The sequence below is a fragment of the Leptosomus discolor genome, chromosome 5 (genome assembly GCF_034619465.1).
Source record: "Leptosomus discolor isolate bLepDis1 chromosome 5, bLepDis1.hap2, whole genome shotgun sequence".
NCBI lineage: Eukaryota > Metazoa > Chordata > Aves > Leptosomiformes > Leptosomidae > Leptosomus > Leptosomus discolor.
Window position 1 is genome coordinate 43,586,421 of NC_141395.1, and position 19,600 is coordinate 43,606,020.

At 49.3% G+C, this 19,600-nt stretch overlaps 1 protein-coding gene across 2 annotated transcripts in view; it reads right to left on the minus strand.

The window, feature by feature from the left end:
- The window catches only part of SLX9 (SLX9 ribosome biogenesis factor), a 58,960-nt gene extending 40,140 nt beyond the window's left edge, over positions 1-18,820 (minus strand). Inside the window, exons 1-2 of one of the 2 annotated variants that reach the window (XM_086465709.1) lie at positions 18,689-18,820; positions 16,985-17,093 (exon numbers count right to left, since the gene is read on the minus strand). In XM_086465709.1, the coding sequence (XP_086321835.1) occupies positions 16,985-17,093; positions 18,689-18,820 (241 nt within the window). Of the gene's footprint in view, positions 1-16,984; positions 17,094-18,673 lie in introns of both variants that reach the window. The other variant, XM_086465710.1, reaches the window with a different exon arrangement.
- Positions 18,821-19,600: the final 780 nt, after the last annotated feature.

A 19,600-nucleotide genomic window follows, 5' to 3' on the forward strand; every position in this document is an offset into this window, starting at 1 on the left:
TTTCCTCCCCCAAATAGAGGGAGGAGGGGAGAGGTTCCTAATTGTGACCTTCAGGACACAAGCAAGTATATCAGCTCACCTCTGCAGCTTCCACAAGGACCATCCTCCCTCTAAAGTACCTTTGCTGCACTCACCTTCTGTGTCCCTTCCTTGGGTCCATCTGGATGCTATTCATATGTTAGATCTCTTCGTTCAACTCAGCAAAGAAAGTACTGTCACTTCATTATACAGAGTTAGACCATATGCTTCACTGGCACAGAGGGCCACAATGTTGTTACAGGTACAACAGAAACACGGAGGAATGACTCGCTTAAAACATCTGTGAGTGTTAATGAAAAGAAAAGGAATTCAGGTTTCACACAAGGATGCCTCTGGATCCACACGATGCTCAGAAGACATTCAGTTGAAAAAGGCAGCAAGAAAAGCAGAGGAACAGCGCTGAAGCAATAATACCACCTTGTACTGAATTTAATCGCAACTTTCACCAAGCTATGGTAACAGGGTGGGTTGACCTTGGCCAGCTGCCCACCCAGCCATTCCCTCACTCCCCCTCCTCAACAGAACTGGGCAAGAAAATAAAACAGAAAGTTCGTGGGCTGAAGTAAACAACAGGGAGATCACTCACCAATTACCATCACAGGCAAAACAGACTCCACCTGGGGAAAATTAATTTAATATATTGCCAATTAAAATAGACTCGGGCGGTGAGAAACAAAGACACTAAAACACCTCCCACCCACCGCCCTTCTCCCCAGGCTCAGCCTCACTCCTTCATTCCCAACTCCCCTACCTCCTTCCCTGAGTAGTGCAGGAGGATGAACAGGGTTACGCTCAGTTACATCACAGCTCCTCTCTGCTGCTCCTTCCTCCTCACACTTAGCCACCGTGGTCCTCTCTGTGGGCTGCTCCGGTGACTGGAGCACCTCCTCTCTTCCTCCTCTGACACTGGCGTTCATGGGGCTGTTTCTCACCTTTTTTCCCCCTACTCCTCTGCCTACACAGCATTTTTACCCCTATGTTTTCCCAGTGGCACCACCATCATGGTTGACAGGCTCAGCTGCGGCTGCAGTCCCAGTCTCTCCTCCTCCTACCAAAACCTTGCCACCTACACCCAATATAGTTAAACAGGCCAACACCCTCTACTTTGGAGGAAGAAAAGACATGAAGATGTTATAATAACCTCATATAAACAATATCCACACATTTGTATGCTACTTCCATAAATAAAAACCGCTCAGGTACAGGCACTAAAAGCAACAAGCATGCCTGCAGCTGCAGAGGAGTACACAATCGCTGGCATGAATCAAAAGCAATAGCCAGAAGCTTCACTGAGGAAAAGATGAAAGTGCCACTGAAGGAAGCAACTTGAACTCAAAATTGTAATTTCTGTCAGCAGAATTCCCGCAGTCTGGAACAGCCTTCCCCTGCCTCCCTGCCGACAGGCACACCAGGTTACTTCAAGTCAAAGCGCACTGCAAAATCCCTACTGCATGTACAGACACAGCCTGTACCCGTCGCAGCTGGGAATGTCCTACCCATGCGAAAGCAGCCCATTCCCAGTTACATAAGAACACTCAGTGACCTGAATTTACAAATAATCTTTATTTTGAAAGGAAGGAGATGAAAACAGACATAAGTAAAAAAAAAATAAAAATTAAAAGCCATGTAGCTAGGAAATGCAACAGAAGCAAAGCAGCCCAGAGCATGCACATGCACAGCCATGTTAGGCATGAATACTCACAGAAGCCAAAATTCTGATTTTCTGCGTGTCCTCCACACACGTGCTGCTGAGCATGCAGCACCAGTGTGCCAGGAAAGAAGTTTATGTGCCCCATTTTCCCTCAAATATACTGCTAGGGACTCTCTGAAACACCATGTTTCATTGGAGTTGGTTAACAGTATCACTAAATACAACACTTTCAAGAGTACCTTCCAGCTGACAGTCACTCCTTGCTTGACCATCTGCTTAGATAGTCTATTCTTCTCCTGCAGGACCCGTGTTCTGTGGTCAGCTCCACAGCATATTTGCAACACTGCTAGTTCAATCCAAATCTGTCCAAAATTACCATTTCAAACAAGCCAGAATATTGCAGTACCCACTGCATTCAATCCTTGTTTCCCACATTTAGCTTAGTAAATGTCCATTGAGATTTAGTGTTAAAAACTCCATTAAAAAACAAAACAAAACAAAACAAACTCACTTCCTTTCTATAAGCCACTTGACTAAAAAGCTAAACCCGAATTATGTGCTGTTACCAGCTGTGCCACATATGAGCATCAATAACACCACTTTTGAAGCACTGAAGTGGACAAACAGACCTTCAGCTGGTGCACACATTTTTACCCAAGCATAAAGAAAACCTTTGTCCATAAATTGCTCACAAAGACTCTTTTAATACCTCTGTGTCCCCAGGATCCCTTGAGCAGAATGGCTCTCAGCACAGGAGCCAGCACTACACGTACTATTTCTTAAGTGTGCACTGCAATAAGTTGTGGCCTGAGAGACAGAGACGGCTCCAGGAGAGTATCCTGTTTTCCCATAATTATAACCTATGGGCCATTAGTACTGTAACTGAAGAACTGTAGGTTATCTGTGCCCCTAATAACAGACTGTATAATTTAAAAAACAAAAACAAAACCCAAAACTTCAGGCAAGCCAGACCTGCTACTATTCCAATAAAGGATAACTTACATAGACTAATACTATAGATTGCACTTAGTCTGCATTATAGACATCAACTCTTGAGAGATCTATCATTAAATACACAGCCTGTAATTCAGATAAGATCCACATTAGCAGGGCAGAGATTTATCTCTCAGTAAATCAGAAATCTGATTTATGTAGATGACAATCTTAGCATAGAAGTCCTTGGAAAAAACACCCAAGCAAAATAACCTTCCTCTCATGGGTGTTTCCCAGGGGTATTAGCAGAGGAAGGAGGAGGCTGACTTATTCCTGCACACCAAAAGCATGTCAAGGCAAGTCAGAAGGGGCAATGCAGAAGAAGGAGACATCTCATCCACTCTTTAGCAGCCTCTACCAATTTTCTAAATAGAGAATTATATTAAATATTAAACTCCCAGGACACATACTTCAGAAATACATTTGACAGCTTGACACAACTCCATACCAATGCTGGTGACAAAGGCAAGGGCTCTGACTTCCAGAGCTGTCAATCTGCCCTCTCCACAAGCACTTCTTCATCCCTCTTGGGATTCAGTTTCTCAATTCATGCAGTGTTAAACCGCTCCTCTAGCTCCCCATGAGACGTTTTCACTACGAGGACTTGTGCTGGGTTCTATCTTTACTGTCCTCCTCTCTCTTTGTAGCACTTATAATTTTATAACTCGATTATGCCAAAGCTGTAACATTAGAATGGCAAAGGGATAGATTGCAGTTCGTAACCCTCTTTTGTGACACTGCAGCTTCACCACTCTCCTAAGCAGGGCTGATCTATTTTTGTGTAAGTAAGGACGTCTGACCACTTAAAACTGATTTAGCAGGAGAATACCACGCTAGATCAGTATCCTTCCGAAGCTTTGGGAATCATAATCACACTGAGCAAGACACTGCATGACATGCCAACTGCCATGCCCCATCACACCTGACCACGAAAGCAAGGAGGCAAACTGGTCCCTGATTCAGTAAGCCCTTCAGAGGCACAAGGGACTGATACATTTGATCGAAAAAGCACATGCTTGAACACCCAACTTTCACAACAAACAGAGGAAGGCTTTGCAAAAGTACAGAGCAGCATCTCAGAAGCCTCACCAAAGGAGTCCCCAATCCCTTGTTGAGCCCCACCCTCCTCTTCAGCCACCCAGCTTCCACGCAGCACACGAAGCAGCACGTAAAGGCTGCTCCAGGGCAGGCAAGCACCTTCTGCCATGGCTAATGGTGAACATTACGCAGCAAGCACAGCCACAGAAACCAACCGTTGTAAGAAATTACAGGGATCTGACACATCGTTCAAACTCCTAAGACTCATTTCAGGCTCTTCCCACTACCGACAGTCTCCTCTCCCTGGAGCAGACTGCAAACATCTTGGCAGCTTCGGGCACTCTGGAAAATGTTACTGTGTTTGTGTAGTGCTTAGTATCCATGACCACTAGCTAATTGGAGGATTTTAAAAAAAAAAAAAAAAAAGTTAATTTTAACAACAAGGACTAAGCCACAGCTAGAGGGAGGGGAAGAAAAAAAAAGTTAATTACTTCCATAAATATTAACACAACTGATTCTTATGATCTGGCAGAAGGCACTCACAACATGGAAATGGTCTATCTCCAGAAGGGAAGTCAAAGCTCTTGAAGCAGTGCAAGTTTCAAACAATCATTTAGCCCTTTTCATTTAATTGCACCAACTCCAATTAAAGTGGAGTTTCATACAGCTATTCTCACAGACACGATGCACAAACAATAAATTGTTAAACTAATTTTAAGCAGTGTGGCTTGTTTTTTTAAAAAATTATTTTTATTTCAGGCACCAGTGTATTTAGCTTTCAGTAGGATTCCCACTCCAAATTCTCCCAGAAGCTACTCACAGCAGGTCACTGTCCTCCATTTCAAGCTGTCCCCACAGCTCTTCACCTCTGCTGGAGAACTTGGTCAACTCAACTCTTGAAGCACGGTCCCACTGATTTTCATCCTTTGACAGAAGCAGCAGAAGAGCCCTCTGGCTTCGAGGTGAGTTGTCAAAACCTACAGTCTTCCATTTGAGGCATCCTGTAGACGTCATCTGACCTCAGGGGAGAGGCTGCCCATACCACAAACAGCTATGGGAGCTCCTCCCGAATACCATGCAGTTTTGTAACGGCCTGTTATAAAACACTCGGACACCAAAACTGCCCCTACAAGGTGATCTGGCGTTTTCAAGGGAAGCGCAGCTCCTAATGATGCAGTCAAAAAACCCAATAAATTTCAGCCAAAGAACAAGGAAGAAGGAATGTATCAGGAACTTCCGTCCGCAGTCAAAAGCGGCCTGCCATTAGTCCTAAGCCTGAAATAGAAGTATTTTCAGCTACTGTCAAGTCTGTAAACCTATTAATAAGTGGTATACTGGGTTATCAAAAGTTAACAGTACTCCTTCTCCAGGAGGTTCAAGCTTTCTGTTTGCTGCCATGCAAGAAAGGAGCTGGGCTCCCCCGTGCTCCATGTCAGTCGGTGCTTGGCTGGGACCAAAGGCCTCTTGGCAGGGTCAGTCTCCTCCTGCTCAGTGGCACCAGTTCAGGTTCTCGCTGCGGTGCGTCACATCAGTCAGGGTACAGCGACAGACAGGGTTTGTTACAGCTCAGCTCGAGGCATGGAAGTGAGCAATGCTGTCTGGGTTACGCTTCTGCGAACAGGCAGAGGAACTACTCCCCCAGTTAATGTAACAGAGACACATACAGGGTCCTTCACAGACATTTCTGGATGCCAGGTAATTAAGCTCAGGGCTGGGAGAGATGTAAAGAGTATCACTTTGCCTGTTTAATCCGTGCCCACCATTCCCCCTTTCCTGGGAATTTTTCCTCTCTTGCAAATTCTTTACTGGAGGCTTCAAGCACTTACAATATCAGAGAAAACACCAGCTTATGGAGGCAAGTCTGCAGTTTGACCAGAGACCTGTACATTACAGTCCCGGGACACATCCTTGACCTGTGCACGCTACAAGGAGGACACAGACACCTTGCAGAAGGTACATGGGTGGGGACGAGAGAGGTGTGCAAAGGAGAGGTATGCAGCCCACACCTGCCCTGGGAGAGAGTCCTCAGGGCTGGAGGTGGCTGCACTTTGACTATTCATGTCTGCTGGGTGGCTGAAGATATAGTAGAGACAAGAATATGAAGAAGTGAGGAAATGCCAAAATGGCTGTTGGCTTTCCTGAGCCATTCTCTCCACGTCCCTCAAGCCTGCGCAGGGAGGGGGAGCTGGTCTCTACCCATGGCTGGATGCCCACTGGCATCCATCATTCTCAGCCCGTTGGGGCAAGAAGCAAGGGATACTGCAGAACTAGTCTGTCTGCCCCGAGACCACAAAATGCAGCCACCATTGCTGCTACCCGCATCAAAGGCAGCAGATGAATGGGACAGGCTGCAAGCATAACTCCGAGTGATCAAAGCTGAGCTTCATCCAAGCTGCAATAGCTGAAGGCCCCTTTAACAGCGCTTGGGTGCTCCGTTTTAAAGCCATGTTGATATCCAGTCCCCACCCATGAAAAGCCAGAAATCCCAGCTTGAACACCACTCAAACAGCTGCTCCTCCCAGGGCAGCGTGCACGTGCCAAGTAGAGATTTTCAGGGATGCTGAAATAATTTCAGTGCAACACCACCAAGGGTATTGCCAAGAGGCTACCTGTGACACCAGCTTAAGGGAAACCTTTTCAATGCTCCCAAAATTCACACAGACCAAAGCCTGGTCAGCTAATAACAAAGACAGATGGAGCAGGAATGTCTTGTCATTTTGGACTAGAACAGCAGATCACATTTTACACACACATCTGAGATGCTACAGCCGCTCCTCACAGGCTGCTCACTGTCATCATCAGCTTGCAGAGCAAACCATCTTCACCCCTTTCCATCTGAAGTGTGTTAAGGTGGTGAACAGCTTGAGAAAGGCGCTCTGCACAAAACAAATGTAAGACGAGCGTGACAGCTGCCAGCACGGAATTAAATGCTGAATAAAAGCGACAGCAGCAGAATTGTGAAGATCCAGCAGCTTTTCACACCAGGGACAAAGCAAATGACCAACTGTAATGGTCTGCATGGCAAAGTTTTGGCAGCGGAGGGGGGGGGGGGGTTACAGGGGTGGCTTCTGTATGAAGTTGCTAGAAGTTTCCCCTATGTCAGATATAGCCAATGCCAGCCGGCTTTAAGACGGACCCGCCGCTGGCCGAGGCAATCAGCGACAGCGTTTTTCACCTCTGTGATAAAGTATTTAAGAGAGTGAAAAAGTTACTGCACAGCAGTAATTGCAGCGAGTGAGAGGAGTGAGAATATGTGAGAGAAACATCCTGCAGACACCAAGGTCAGTGCAGAAGGAGGGGGAGAAGATGCTCCAGGCGCTGGAGCAGCGATTCCCCTGCGGCCTGTGGTGAAGACCATGGTGAGGCAGGCTGTCCCCCTGCAGCCCATGGGCGGTGGAGCAGATGACTGCCTACACCCCGTGGAGGGCCCCCACATCCGAGTAGGTGGATACCTGAAGGAAGCTGTGACCCCGTGGGAAGCCTGCACCGGAGTAGGCTCCTGGCAGGACCTGTGGCTCGTGGAGAGGGAGAAGCCCACGCTGGAGCAGGTTTGCTGCTAGAGACCTCATGAGGGGGGCTCACTCTGGAGCAGTCGGTTCCTGAAGGACTGTACACCATGAAGGAGACCCACATTGGAGCAGTTCATGAAGGACTGAACCCGTGGGAAGACTCAGCTGGAGAAGTCATAGAGGACTTTCTCCCGTGAGAGGGACCCCACATTGGAGCAGGGGAAAGGTGTGAGGAGTCCTCCCCCTGAGGAGGAAGGAGCGGCAGAAAACAACAGTGTGATGAACTGACCCTAACCCCCATTCCCTGTTTTCCCCCCTGTGCCACTGGCGGGGGGGAGAAAAAGTTAAGCCGGGGAAAGGAGGGAGGGGTGGGGGGAACACATTTTAAGATTTGGTTTTATTTCTCATTACTCCTCTCTGAGTTAATTGGTAATAAATTACATTTTCCTGAAGTCGAGTCTGTTTTGCCCGTGACAGTTAATGCTGAGTGATCTCCCTGTCCTTATCTCAACCCCACAAGCCTGGTTTGGTTTTTTTTTTTCCTCTCCCCTGTCCAGTTAAGGAGGGGGAGTGATAGAGTGGCTTTGGTGGGCACCTGGCATTTTGGCCAGGGTCAACCCACCACACCAACACAAGCAGAAGATTTAAAAATACCCCTAACTCACATTAAGAAAAAGCAGCAAAGGCTAAAAACTGATATTCAGAAGGGATGCGTTCATTACAACAAGATTTATTTTTTTTTTAATCTTTCGATTGCTAAACACTCCAACATGCCAGAAAAGAAAAATACAACAAACAAAAAAAAACCCAAACAGGAAACCTCCAGCTTCACGAGGCCGGGCACTGCACAATACCCAGGAAGGCACAGCTGAAGGGGACTACATGACATGGCAGGCAGCACGCTGTACAGGAGTGAAAGAAAGGCCCAAAATGTACACAATGAGAAGGCTGCCGATGTCTCTGGCCTGTTCTGATTCACGTCACCAAAAATCTGCCTAAAGAAGGTGCACAGCACTACGATTAGACATGGCAGGAGGACAGACTCGCACCATGCTCTGCAGAGTAACACAGCAAACATCTTCCCAGCAGAAGCAACCTGCTCCTACCAACAGCACAGCTCTAGGATTTGCACAGAAGACACTGAGGTACTGGAGCATGTTCAGAGAAGGGCATGTCCTGGGTTACAGTGTAAAATGTGCCAAAAGGAAAAAAAAAAAATATTCTATTACCATCTTCAGGAGCTGTTGAGACCGGGTGGGGCGGTGCTCCCTGCCTCCCCCCTCTGGACTATCTCCTGTTAATGGCCCATCAAGGAACTGCCTCACGACTCCCCATCCCATTGTGAGATGCTCCGCCCGGGGGGGGGGGGGGGAGGGGAAGGAGCCAAGCAGTTCATGCCAAATAAAAACGGAGATTTTGAACACCCTAGCAGCCTTCTTCCACTGGATTCCCAGAGGAGCTTTTCCTCTCACTGGAGTTCCAGAGGACAAGAGCTACCTACCTACCAGTGGACCTTCGGAGGAAGACCAGACTCTTTTACCTGATTGCTGCTTCCACAGCACTACATCCATCGCTTCAGGAGGACTGCAGCCAGCATCTTATCGGACTGCTACTGCCACCCTAACAGGGTGTCAAGTTCTATTCCTGACTCTGTCAGTGCAAACCAGTGGGTTGTTTGTTTTTCCCTGCCTTGTGTTATATATATATATATATATATATATATATATATATTAGTAAAGAACTGTTATTCCTATTCCCCATATCTTTGCCCGAAGGCCCGTTAATTTCAAAATTATAATAATTTGGAGGGAAGGGGGTTGCACTTTCCATTTCAAGGGAGGCTCCTGCCTTCCTCCACAGACACCTGTCTTTCAAACCAAGACAGGCAACAAAGCTGGTGAAGGGTCTGGAAAACAGGTCTTACAAGGAACAGCCGAGGGAACTGGGGTTGTTTAGTCTGGAGAAGAGGAGACTGAGGGGAGACCTTATCACTCTCTACAACTGCCTGGAAGGAGGTCGTAGTGAGGTGGGGGTTAGTCTCTTCTCCCAAGTAACAAGCAATAGGACAAGAGAAAATGGCCTCAAGTTGCACCAGAGGCGGTTTAGATCGAACATTAGGAAAAATTTCTTTACCAAAAGGGTTATCAAGCATTGGAACAGGCTGCCCAGGGAAGTGGTGGAGTCACTGTCCCTGGAAGTGTTCAATAAACGTGTAGATGTGGCACTTCAGGACATGGTTTGGTGGGCATGGTGGTGTTGGGTCAACGGAACTTGATGATCTCAGAGGTCTATTCCAACCTCCTGATTCTATGATTCTGTCATTTAATGGAGAAATATAATCAGGGTGAGGACAGAAGAGGAAGAACCATAATATTTAAAGGCCATAAACAAGCATAAATCCAACAGATAGGAAACAATAACGGGACACAAAGATTTCCATCCTGTCAGAGCTTCTGAAGAGCAACAGGGGACTGGCTACAGCTGCAATTCTGCAAGCAACACAACAGCAGATCCACTGCAGTGGTGACCATGAGCCCAGACACTGCAGGAACAGTGATGCTGGAAGAAAAGAAGTCTTAGGTGGATTCTGGAACATCATCCATTTAAAAAAAAAACCCCAACAAACACAAAAACAAACAGGAAAGAAAATCATGTCACATGAAGTGTCCCATGGCAGGACCACGATGCCAACAGCTTTCCTGCTTCTCATCTGAGGCTACAAAAGGAGAACAGAACCGGACAAGTGGCTGCAGAGACCAACCAGAAGGAAGCAGATATGTGACAGACAAAGCAAATCTGGAACACCAGAGCAGAATCTGAGGTGCAAACCAGAAAGGCATAGTCAGTGACTCTGCAGAGGGAGGCTTGGTAACAAAAGGAACTCACAGAGTACCTAAGAAAGAGGAAAAGCCGGGATGCACGGATTGGGATCGACAACACATCTTCTCACAGTTCCCTTCGAGAAGCTGAAAATAAAGCAAGAAGCTGCCAGTCCAGTTGTTCATATCATTCCACAACTGGTTCATCATCCACTCAAAAAAAAAAAAAAAAAAAAAGAGAGACATTCCCAGGCAACTGATTTGCCAGAGCCATGTTTGAAGAGGCCCTGGCTTCAAGGAGCAAACACTGAGGAAGGAAAGCTGAAGCAAAAACAACAACAAAAAAAAAAAAAAAAGAGAAGCAACCCCCCCATATGACAGGCCATTACTTTTGACTTAGTTGGAAACATTTAATTCCCACACTACAGAGGCTCACCGACATGAGATTTATTCACTCACACTAGTAACAGAGGTCCTTGCATGGCTTAGATTACAGCAAAGCATTTGATTTACGTCATTGGCTAAGTAAACTACACTGATAGGAAGCAATCATTCAGGAAGCAAGTAACTCACAGACTTAACTCCAGTGTTCACAGTGATGTTGCTGGCTATTGTTACCTATGAGCATGTGGAAATCATCTGGAATCTGGTGGTAAGATGAGCTAATGATTGAAGACAAGAAGCAGAGCAGGAGAAAGTAGCTGCAGCAGGTCTGCTTCACAGCATAACATGGCTCAGAGCTCCCTGTATTAAAATACTTTCCATTTTAGACCACTGGCTTTCTACCATCACACACGCAAGACTCACCTAAAATGAATTCCATTTCGCTGACCTTTTTTACTACACTTCCACCCTTTCCTTTTCATCCCACAAGAATTACTGGTGCCAGAACAACCTAAGCTGATAGCTCGCACCGATCACAAGCACACTTGAATCAGCCTCGCATCTATGGGAAGCAACAAGACCACTACCACGAGAGTAGCAGATACTTCAACAGGGCACCCTGCCTCCATTAGATGCACCAGGAACCCTCAGAAATCCTCAGAAAAATAGGGCCTTCAGTTAGCAACAAAGAACACCACCAGTTTATCCTCCCACAAGAAGAGGCCTCTTTCCAGCTCCTTTCAGCTCCAGCACACACCTGCACAGGCACACACAACCACACGTGTTAACCGAGATGCTAACCCAGCTATAGATGCTGAACTTTCCAACTCACATATCATGCTTCTCCTTGATCCCTCAGAATAGCCACAGCCAAAAGAGCAGCAAAAGCTGGTCACTTGAACTGAGGAAAACTAAGGTGAAAAAAAAGCAGAGAGGTCTCCTCTCTTGTTGGTGGCTGCAGGCAATAGCCCACAAGTCCCAGCACAACAGTGGCTTAATTTCCTACAGGATTGCATCCCTCTGGCTCCAGCACATTAAGCAGGTCTTCCAGATGTAGCTTTTCATCATGTGGAAGTAACCATGCTCTGCTACTGTTTAGTTAGCCCCTAGCACATCACACAGCCCCATGGCCGTGGTCCAGGCCCTCTTCCTGCCCCAGCTGTCCCACGCTGCCCTGGTGGCAGCCCATGTCCCTTCCCCACACATCCCATGGCCTGAGCCACTGCACCTGAGCCCAGTTGCCTCTCTGCACTGCACACACGGACTTCATGGGACTTAGAACCACCAACCAGGGGTGGGGTAAGCCCATCTCCCATACTGTTGCAACACTACAAGCCATTTCCAGGCCTCAACATCCCTCCCTTTTTCCACCCAAGACCCAGCACGAGCATAACCACCACACTCCACCTACATACCCCAAACCAGATAAGTCCTTGCACTAAAACACCCTGGTAGCCTCCTCCATCAATCTGTGCAGCCCCTTTCTGAACCCACAGAAGCACCCAGGGCTCACATCACACACAGATGCAGAGCCCAGAGCTGAATTAGCCATGTGAGACACAAAATGTCTTGTTCGGGTGCGAGCCTACCACCTGCTATTGCCATTGCTTCTTCCAGGTTTGTAGCAGAAGAGACAGCAGACAGCTGCACCCACCCTCCCTTACCATGCTGCTTCCAGGCTTCCATCACACCCCGCCTTGTTGCTGCCTTCCCCCAGCTAAAGAGCCCTGGACTTCTGCTTTAGGAACAACTAAACTGGCATCTCGGGCCTCCTCCTCTGAACTTTTGCTGGTCTGCTACATCTTTTTTGAGGAGAGAGGACCGGGGCCACACAGAGCATCAAATACCTGCATGTACCATGGATTTATGTATGGAGCATAACAATGCTCTCCAGGTCACTCTCTTTTCCTTGTACTTCCCAACAGCTGATTTGTTTTTTTTTGATGACTGTTGAGCTCCAAGCTGACATCTTCTAAAATCTAATTCAATTCCAAGCCCTTCCTCAGACTAGATTCTAATTGGAAGAGACCAGACCCATAGAATGAAGCACAGTGTAAAAATTCAGTACACAAGGGATATTTTTCATTCGTCACCATCAATTGATTTTAAAGTTACTCCAAATAATCCAGTGAATTCAGAATGTCACCTCTCTGCCTCCTGTCCAAGCTGCCCTGATCGTCTTTGCTAGAGCCCCACAGTTCAGGCAGCCTTCCCCCCCGCTGCACCCAAGACCCACACTCACACATCTCCCCATGCTCCCATCCTTCTGCAGGCTGCTTTGAACTAAGATGGGGCAACTTGAAACCTGCCTCAGTAACATGAGGAGAAGGCAGTCATCCTCTTCAACAAGAGAGCTGAACACAGGCCCCGAGGAAAAAGTCTGTCCAGGCCAGGCTGGGAGAGATTATCCTTACTACAGACGTTAGCCCCAACCACTAACAGCATCCGAGGCTTTCAAAGAAGCACTTGTTGTTTTCTGCAGCTTGCTTCTTCAGCTCTCCATCACCTCCCACATATAAGGCACCCAAAAGAACTCAGATATGGCAAGGCTCAGTCAGCTCATGGCAGACACAGGAACATAACAATGGAGTAAAACATATCTCCAGCTGCTGGACTAACAGTCTTCATTTACCTCTCTAAACTCCTGATACTAGAATAAGAAGATGACAGAAACCAAGAGTCACCTCATCTTCTCCAGAGAAAATGAAGCAGAATGTTTTGTCATGAGCACAGACACCTTCACAGCTGGACAAAAGGTAAAGAACTTCTGAAAAAGCTGCCCTCAGTGCCCAGGCCACGTGGGCAATGGGAAGGAACCAAATGAACATGTCAAATAGGCAGAGGATGAGCAGAGAGAAAGCACCAGAAAGTACATCCTAGGCATAGAAGGCAGAAAGGTAGGCCAAGGAAACCAAGAGAAGTAGCCAGCTAAAGATGCACCATCATAGTCAACTACTCATCTGTCACGGGTTGAGGCTGGGCCAGCCACTAACGAATGACAGATGCTCTCTATTAACCCCTCTCCCCTCCCAAAAGGGAAAAGGAGAGAGAACAAGGGAGAGAGACTTCACCGTTTGGAAAAGAAAACTAAAACAGCTTTAATGGAACAGTAACAATAAAAGAAAAGATAATAAGAAGAATAAGGAAACAATGAAATATATATAATATGTACAAATATATACAAATAGATACAAATCCAATACCGAACCAAACTCCCCCCACCCTGATGACAATATGTCACCACCATGCTGCAGGGCTGGCACTGGGGCAGTCCCAGGCTGGACTCAGCAGCAGACAGGGACGGGATGCAGGAGCTGGACTCAGGCACTGGATTCAGGGATGCACGGATCGGGATCGATGACAGAAGAACAGGCAGAGTCCTCCTCAGATGTCGGCCATCGAAGAAGAGAGAGAGACCCTCGTGATCTCTCAGCTTTATACTGAATATGACGTATATGTGATGGAATACTCTGTTGGTCAGGTTTGGGTCACCTGTCCGGTTCGCTCCTCCCTGCAGGCGCGACCTTTTACGTGCTTGCGACCCTCTTCACTGATGGCACCTCAACACGGAGTACAAGATTTAGCAGTGACCTTGGTCGCTATAAGAACAAGTGCAAGCAAGGGCCTCTCTGCACACCATTCCTTGGTACTAACTATAAACATCAGGCCTTATCACTGCTAGATGCAGTCACTGTCTGGAAAAACATGCTGCTGTTTCAGAAAATGACGTTAGTTAGAAGAGATTTAACTAAAAAGTTAAAGCATTAAAACAGAATTAGTTCTGGTTTAGCCCAAACCAGGACATCATCCCAGTTAGAGGACAAAGAGACAAGCCACGGAGGAAAGGGAGCTCCACAACCCTCCAAGTCTTCCAGGCAGGCCCCTACACCACCACCTCAAACTGGTCCAGGAGCAACTGCTGTCCCTGCGCCACGCTCTCAGAAGCCCAGGCCCTCCAGGTCTCTTTTGCTGATCCAGCCATCCACTATCCTCTCTCACAGTGAGGGGGTGTGCTGACAGGTGGAGCTGCAAGCCAATGTCACCACCTCTTCTTCCCTACTTTGCCAGCAACAAGCAGTCTCTCAGCCCTGCATAGCCTTCTGGGCCAGCTCCACATCAGACAGCTGCAGAATTAGCTGAGAGCGCTCCAGCTCACATAGCTTTGGTGCCCAGGGTCTATCAAGACAAAAGTTGGGTGCCCCAGTCCAAGCACAAAGACAAAATGTGAAAGCCCACATGGAGGAAGGAACAGGGGCAGAATAGTAGCAGGAATGTCAAATATTTTACACAGATACCTTTGACCAAGCTGCAATGCCGTGGAAGCACAGCCGTGGAGTGACATGCTGGCTTTCTGGGAACTACACCTCAAAAAGCAGAGGGGTGCAGGGTCTAAGGAACAGAGATAACAGAGCCAAAACCAGTAGCTGCCAGCTGGGCTTGGTAACCCAGCAGAGTGCTTCCTGCCAGGTCCAAGCCCTGCTAACTACTGCCTTGTTTCACTCATGCCTTGCAGGCCTCTTCAAGACCACACTGAAGTCTTCCTGTCCCTAAAATGTCACAGCACAAGGCCAGATCACAACACAAAACACAGAGATACCAGCAATCTTAGATAATGTGAAACAATCCTAGCTAATGGGAGGCACGTGCGCACACACAGGGAGGACAAATATACCAGTTTTCTCAATTGCCACATAGCAACCTTGACAGAAAAAAATCTTCAGCTGTGAAAAGCACAGGAGATAAAGAGAGTAAGCCTACCTACAGTCTGCCAACTTGACCTTCTCAGAGCTTGAAAAGCGAGTGGGAGAAAAACTGGTTTTTGTCTTGCTATTACATCTTAAAATAACAATTGTGTAGGAGAATCCTACCCTCCTGGCCTGTGCACTGAGCTAAGAGGGGATGGGAGAAAGCGGGCTGGGAAGGGGGATTGGAGTCAAGTTGAATTTTCTGCTGAACAGGCTCTCAGCTGACCAGAGATCCCAGGAGACAAGGCACAACTGCCCACAATCTCTTTTCTAACTCCAGGGTGTCTGCCATTGTACGCACAGCCTAGTTACAGTTCACCGAATTATGACCAAAAAAAAAAAAAATTACTTCCATAATGAAAAGGCCTCCACAGGGCTCCAGAGTGATAAAAGAAAGGGCACAGCAGCTTGGGAAGACTGGGGAAAAAAAAAAAAAAAAAAATCACTTTCTGCCTCGTTGAATCGCAGTTTTGAGCCCCCAAATGAACAGCTATTTTTAGCTAATCATCTGGAAAGTGCAAGGGAGCACAAAGCATTGGGGTCAGCATCACTGTCTACAGGAAGCCAGCACGCAGCCTCAAGAGAGGGTTAAACACAGTCAGGCATCGCACATCTGCCTCATCAGCACTGCACAGGGACCAGCAGCACAGGTCTATTTATAAACCAGACATGTACAGCTGGAGCCTGCAATGAAAGCCTAGGATTGCAGGCTGTCAGCCTTCAATGACACGCTGTCTAATTTAATTTAAAGAGATGGCCATGTTCACATGCACACACACATGTCCTTTTCCCAGGAGAGTTAGGAACAGTGAGCTCAGTGGTTTGAAAACCGTACATTTCACAAAGGTTTCTGTGCAGGGCGCAAGCATCTCCAGCAAATGAGTTTTCACACAACCTTTCCATTCCCTCCCTCTGTGACCAAATGCGACCGATGTGCTGCCACAGCTCACTGCTGCTCAGGTAACCACTCATCAGTGGTTACTGGGTTGGTTTGTAGCCCTGGACATGAAAACAAAGTCACTGTAACAGTATTAATCTGCATGGAGAGCAGAAATTAATTTAGTTTGCAAACAAGGTATTTGGGAGTCACACGCATCTTCAGCACCAAGATAGGCTGCTGTGCCACCGAGAGGTGAAACCTGGGTTCAGCTACAAAGCTCTGCCTGCCGCTAAGCAGCTAGAGGGAGTGTTTCCTTGTGGTGGGACCAGAAAGCAAATGCCTCCATCGTCTCCTCCCTGCTCCCACTCTCGCTCCCCACACTGCCTGGTGAGCTGGACTCTGCTGCCCAGGAGCCCTTGAGCCAGGGACCTAGCAACGGCCAAGGACAGGAGACGAGAACCGGCTGCAATCAGGCTGCCGTGGGTAAAGCGCTGCTGAGGCACAACGAGCAACTTGCTGACAAAATATTGGGGTACGAATGGCAGCTGCTGGTAAGGCAAAAGCAGCCGCAGAGGAAGCCCGGAGATCAGGTCACAGCCCTGGCTCCGCTGTCCCTTCGGCCCCTGGGGGCCAGGAGCCTCTGGTCACATGAAGACATCCCTCAGACATGAGAACACCCCACAGGTGGGGGCCCAGCAGCGGTCAGGTAGCCTGAAGCTACCTCCCCACAGAGGGAGCACTGGGCACATACATGCCTTCCTGCCTCCTCCAGCCCCAAACAAACCACGTTTAAAGGCCCCTGCAGGAACACAGGAAGCCGTGTTTGGGTTTAACTTGCCTGGGCTTGTTCCAACAGCCACTGCAAATAACAGTTCTCAGTGTCTTTGCTCACAACCTAACTGGTACTCATTCAAAAGACAACAAACCTGTTCTGGAGGAAACGACGCTTCTAGAGTCCAAGTCAAGCTTCTTTACTAGAGTATCAGGGTCAATCTTCAGCCCAGAAAAGACACCAGAAGACGAGAAGTCCCAGTCCTTACCCAAAAGAAACATTAAGCAGGAGTCAGTACAAACACCACCAGGCAACATTCATTAAAAACCCCCATCAAACTCAGTATCATGTGGATGAAAGCAGGGTGCACGCTTCAGCGGCAGGGTGTGGGTGCCTCTCCTGAGCAGACAGGGGTACATAAGCCACCCCACCGGCCTGCCCTCCCCCAGGCTCTTCCATACATAGGGAAGCTTCACAAAGTCACATTTTGGACCATTCTATTCCTAACTGATTTCTACCTCAACCCAACCTCACCTCACTCAAGCGAACTCATGTATTACTCCCAGGGGAACTGTGAAAGGCATGCTTCTGAGAAGCCAGATTTATTACAGGTACATGACAATACAGATAAGCAACAAAAGAGCAGATTAGGGGCCTAAATCCCAAATCGATAGACACTAAGCAGACTCAGTGACTACCAGCAACTTAACAAACCCTCAGCACCTAGTTCCTTTAAGAACTTGACACCTCTCCAAGTCCTAAGCTTTGCAGTAGCTTCTCTAATTGGCTCAGACGAATTTATTATTTCAGCCAGCAGCACCTCCCAGCACAGCGGTATAAAACCTGCTGTGTGTGGCACAGCCTGTCCCTCCCTCCTCACAAGGTGCATAAACACCATTCACCACCCTTCTGTGTCCTTGCTGCCAGGGGGCTGGGGGAGGCGCCCAGCTTTAACCTGAACCGTGCATTAACGACGCAGCCGGTGAAACCAGACTTGGTCTAGATCTCCTGAAGGACTGTGTGTAAACTGACAGTCATCTCCACCCGAGCGCAAAGAGAACGACTGCAAAACGAACCAGGCAGCCTCTCACCCCTCCGCTCCCCAGCGCTTAGCTGGTAACGATCCCCACTACTGCATCCAAGCTACCCACTGGGATGCAGCGCAGGCACCCGCTCCCGCAGCATGCGTCTGTCCGCACCACCTTGCCAAGCAGGCTCTCCTCGCTGCGTGAGGATGCTACAGCAGCAGCCATGGCTATGGTGGCCGCCATAGGGTGGGGGTGCCATAGCTGCCACTACGTGGCCGTGCCATCGCCGTGGCTGATGGCGTGGAGCAGCACGTGGGACTCTCGCGCTTGCACCTCTAAGCTCCAAGCTCCCTTGCTCAGCCTCCCGGACTGCTCGGAGGAGCCGCGCCCTTGCCATCACACTGGCGACAAGCAGCAGGAGGCAAGCAGCCCCACGACCGCAGGGACAACACCGAGGGCCTAACATGGCTTCTCCAAGCAGGGAGACCGGCCCCCACGAACCAATTCCCTCCAGCCTCTGCCCCGCTGCCACTCTGCCAGCCGCCACCACGCGGTGCCCTCAGCCACGCCCGCTGCTGCAGGGACCCGCGCCGGCCACGGCGCCCCTCGAGCTCGGCGGACCGCAGGAGACCGCGCAGGGCCGTCCCCACCGGCCCCTCTCCGGCTGGCGGCGGCTCTGCGCCGCCGGCCGCTCCTCACAACCCGCCCCGTGGCGGCGGCCGCCGCTGCCACCACCACCGCCGCCAGCCCGCCCGCCCACGCGCGGGAGGCGGGGCCCCGCCCGCCCCACGTGACATCGACCCGCTCCGCTCCGCGCCCGCCCTCGCTACCTTGCCGGCCGCCGCGCTCCATCCGCCCGCGGCGGGGCCGGGGCCGGGCTCGAGGAGCGACAGCGGCTCCCGGGTGGGCCAGGGCCGGGGGACGGCGCGGTGGAGCCGCAGGCGCTTGGCCTTCCCCACCATGGCGGGCGGCGTTGCGCGGCGGAGCGGGCCGGAAGGGGGCGGGGCGGCCTGTGCCGCGCCTCTCCCGCCCGGGGGCCGCCCCCGCCTGGGCGGGCCCTGCCGGCTGGTGGCGCCAACAAGAGCCCCCGGGGAGCCGCCCCGCCTCCCTCTCGGCGGCGGGCAAAATCCAGGAAGCGCCTTCGCGGCTGTTAACTCTGAAGCTTAATGGTGGCGTCTTAAAGGCCAGTGTTCTCTCGATGGTCGGTTTGATGGGCAGCCCAGGGCTTAATCGGCAGCAGGGCAGGCAGCCTGCCGAAAGTGGCTCCTGCAAACAGCCGGAAGGTGTTTGTTCGGTGTCCTTAGGTTAAACCCTGGAGACTCTGCAACAGAGTTGAAGTCTCATATAAACCCCTGGAAGAGCTCAGGCCTCTCGGTAGTGCTAGCCAGAGACCAGGATGTTATGGTAGGACAGAAAACTGAAACTCCCTGCCAGAAATTATTTAGGTTCCACATTAACATAAAGAAAAACTTTTTCACTGCGAGGGTGGCAGAGCACTGGAACAGGCTGCCCAGAGAGGTTGTGGAGTCTCCTTCTCTAGAGACATTCAAAACCTGCCTGGACACGTTCCTGTGTGACCTACTCTAGGTGGTCCTGCTCTTGCAGGGGGCTTGGACTAGATGATCTTTCAAGGTCCCTTCCAACCCCTAACATTCTGTGATTCTGTGAAATTATTTCAGTAGTTACAACAGCAGAAAATACCTTACAAGCCCCTGTAGAACCTGAGCATATGTTTGAGTGTG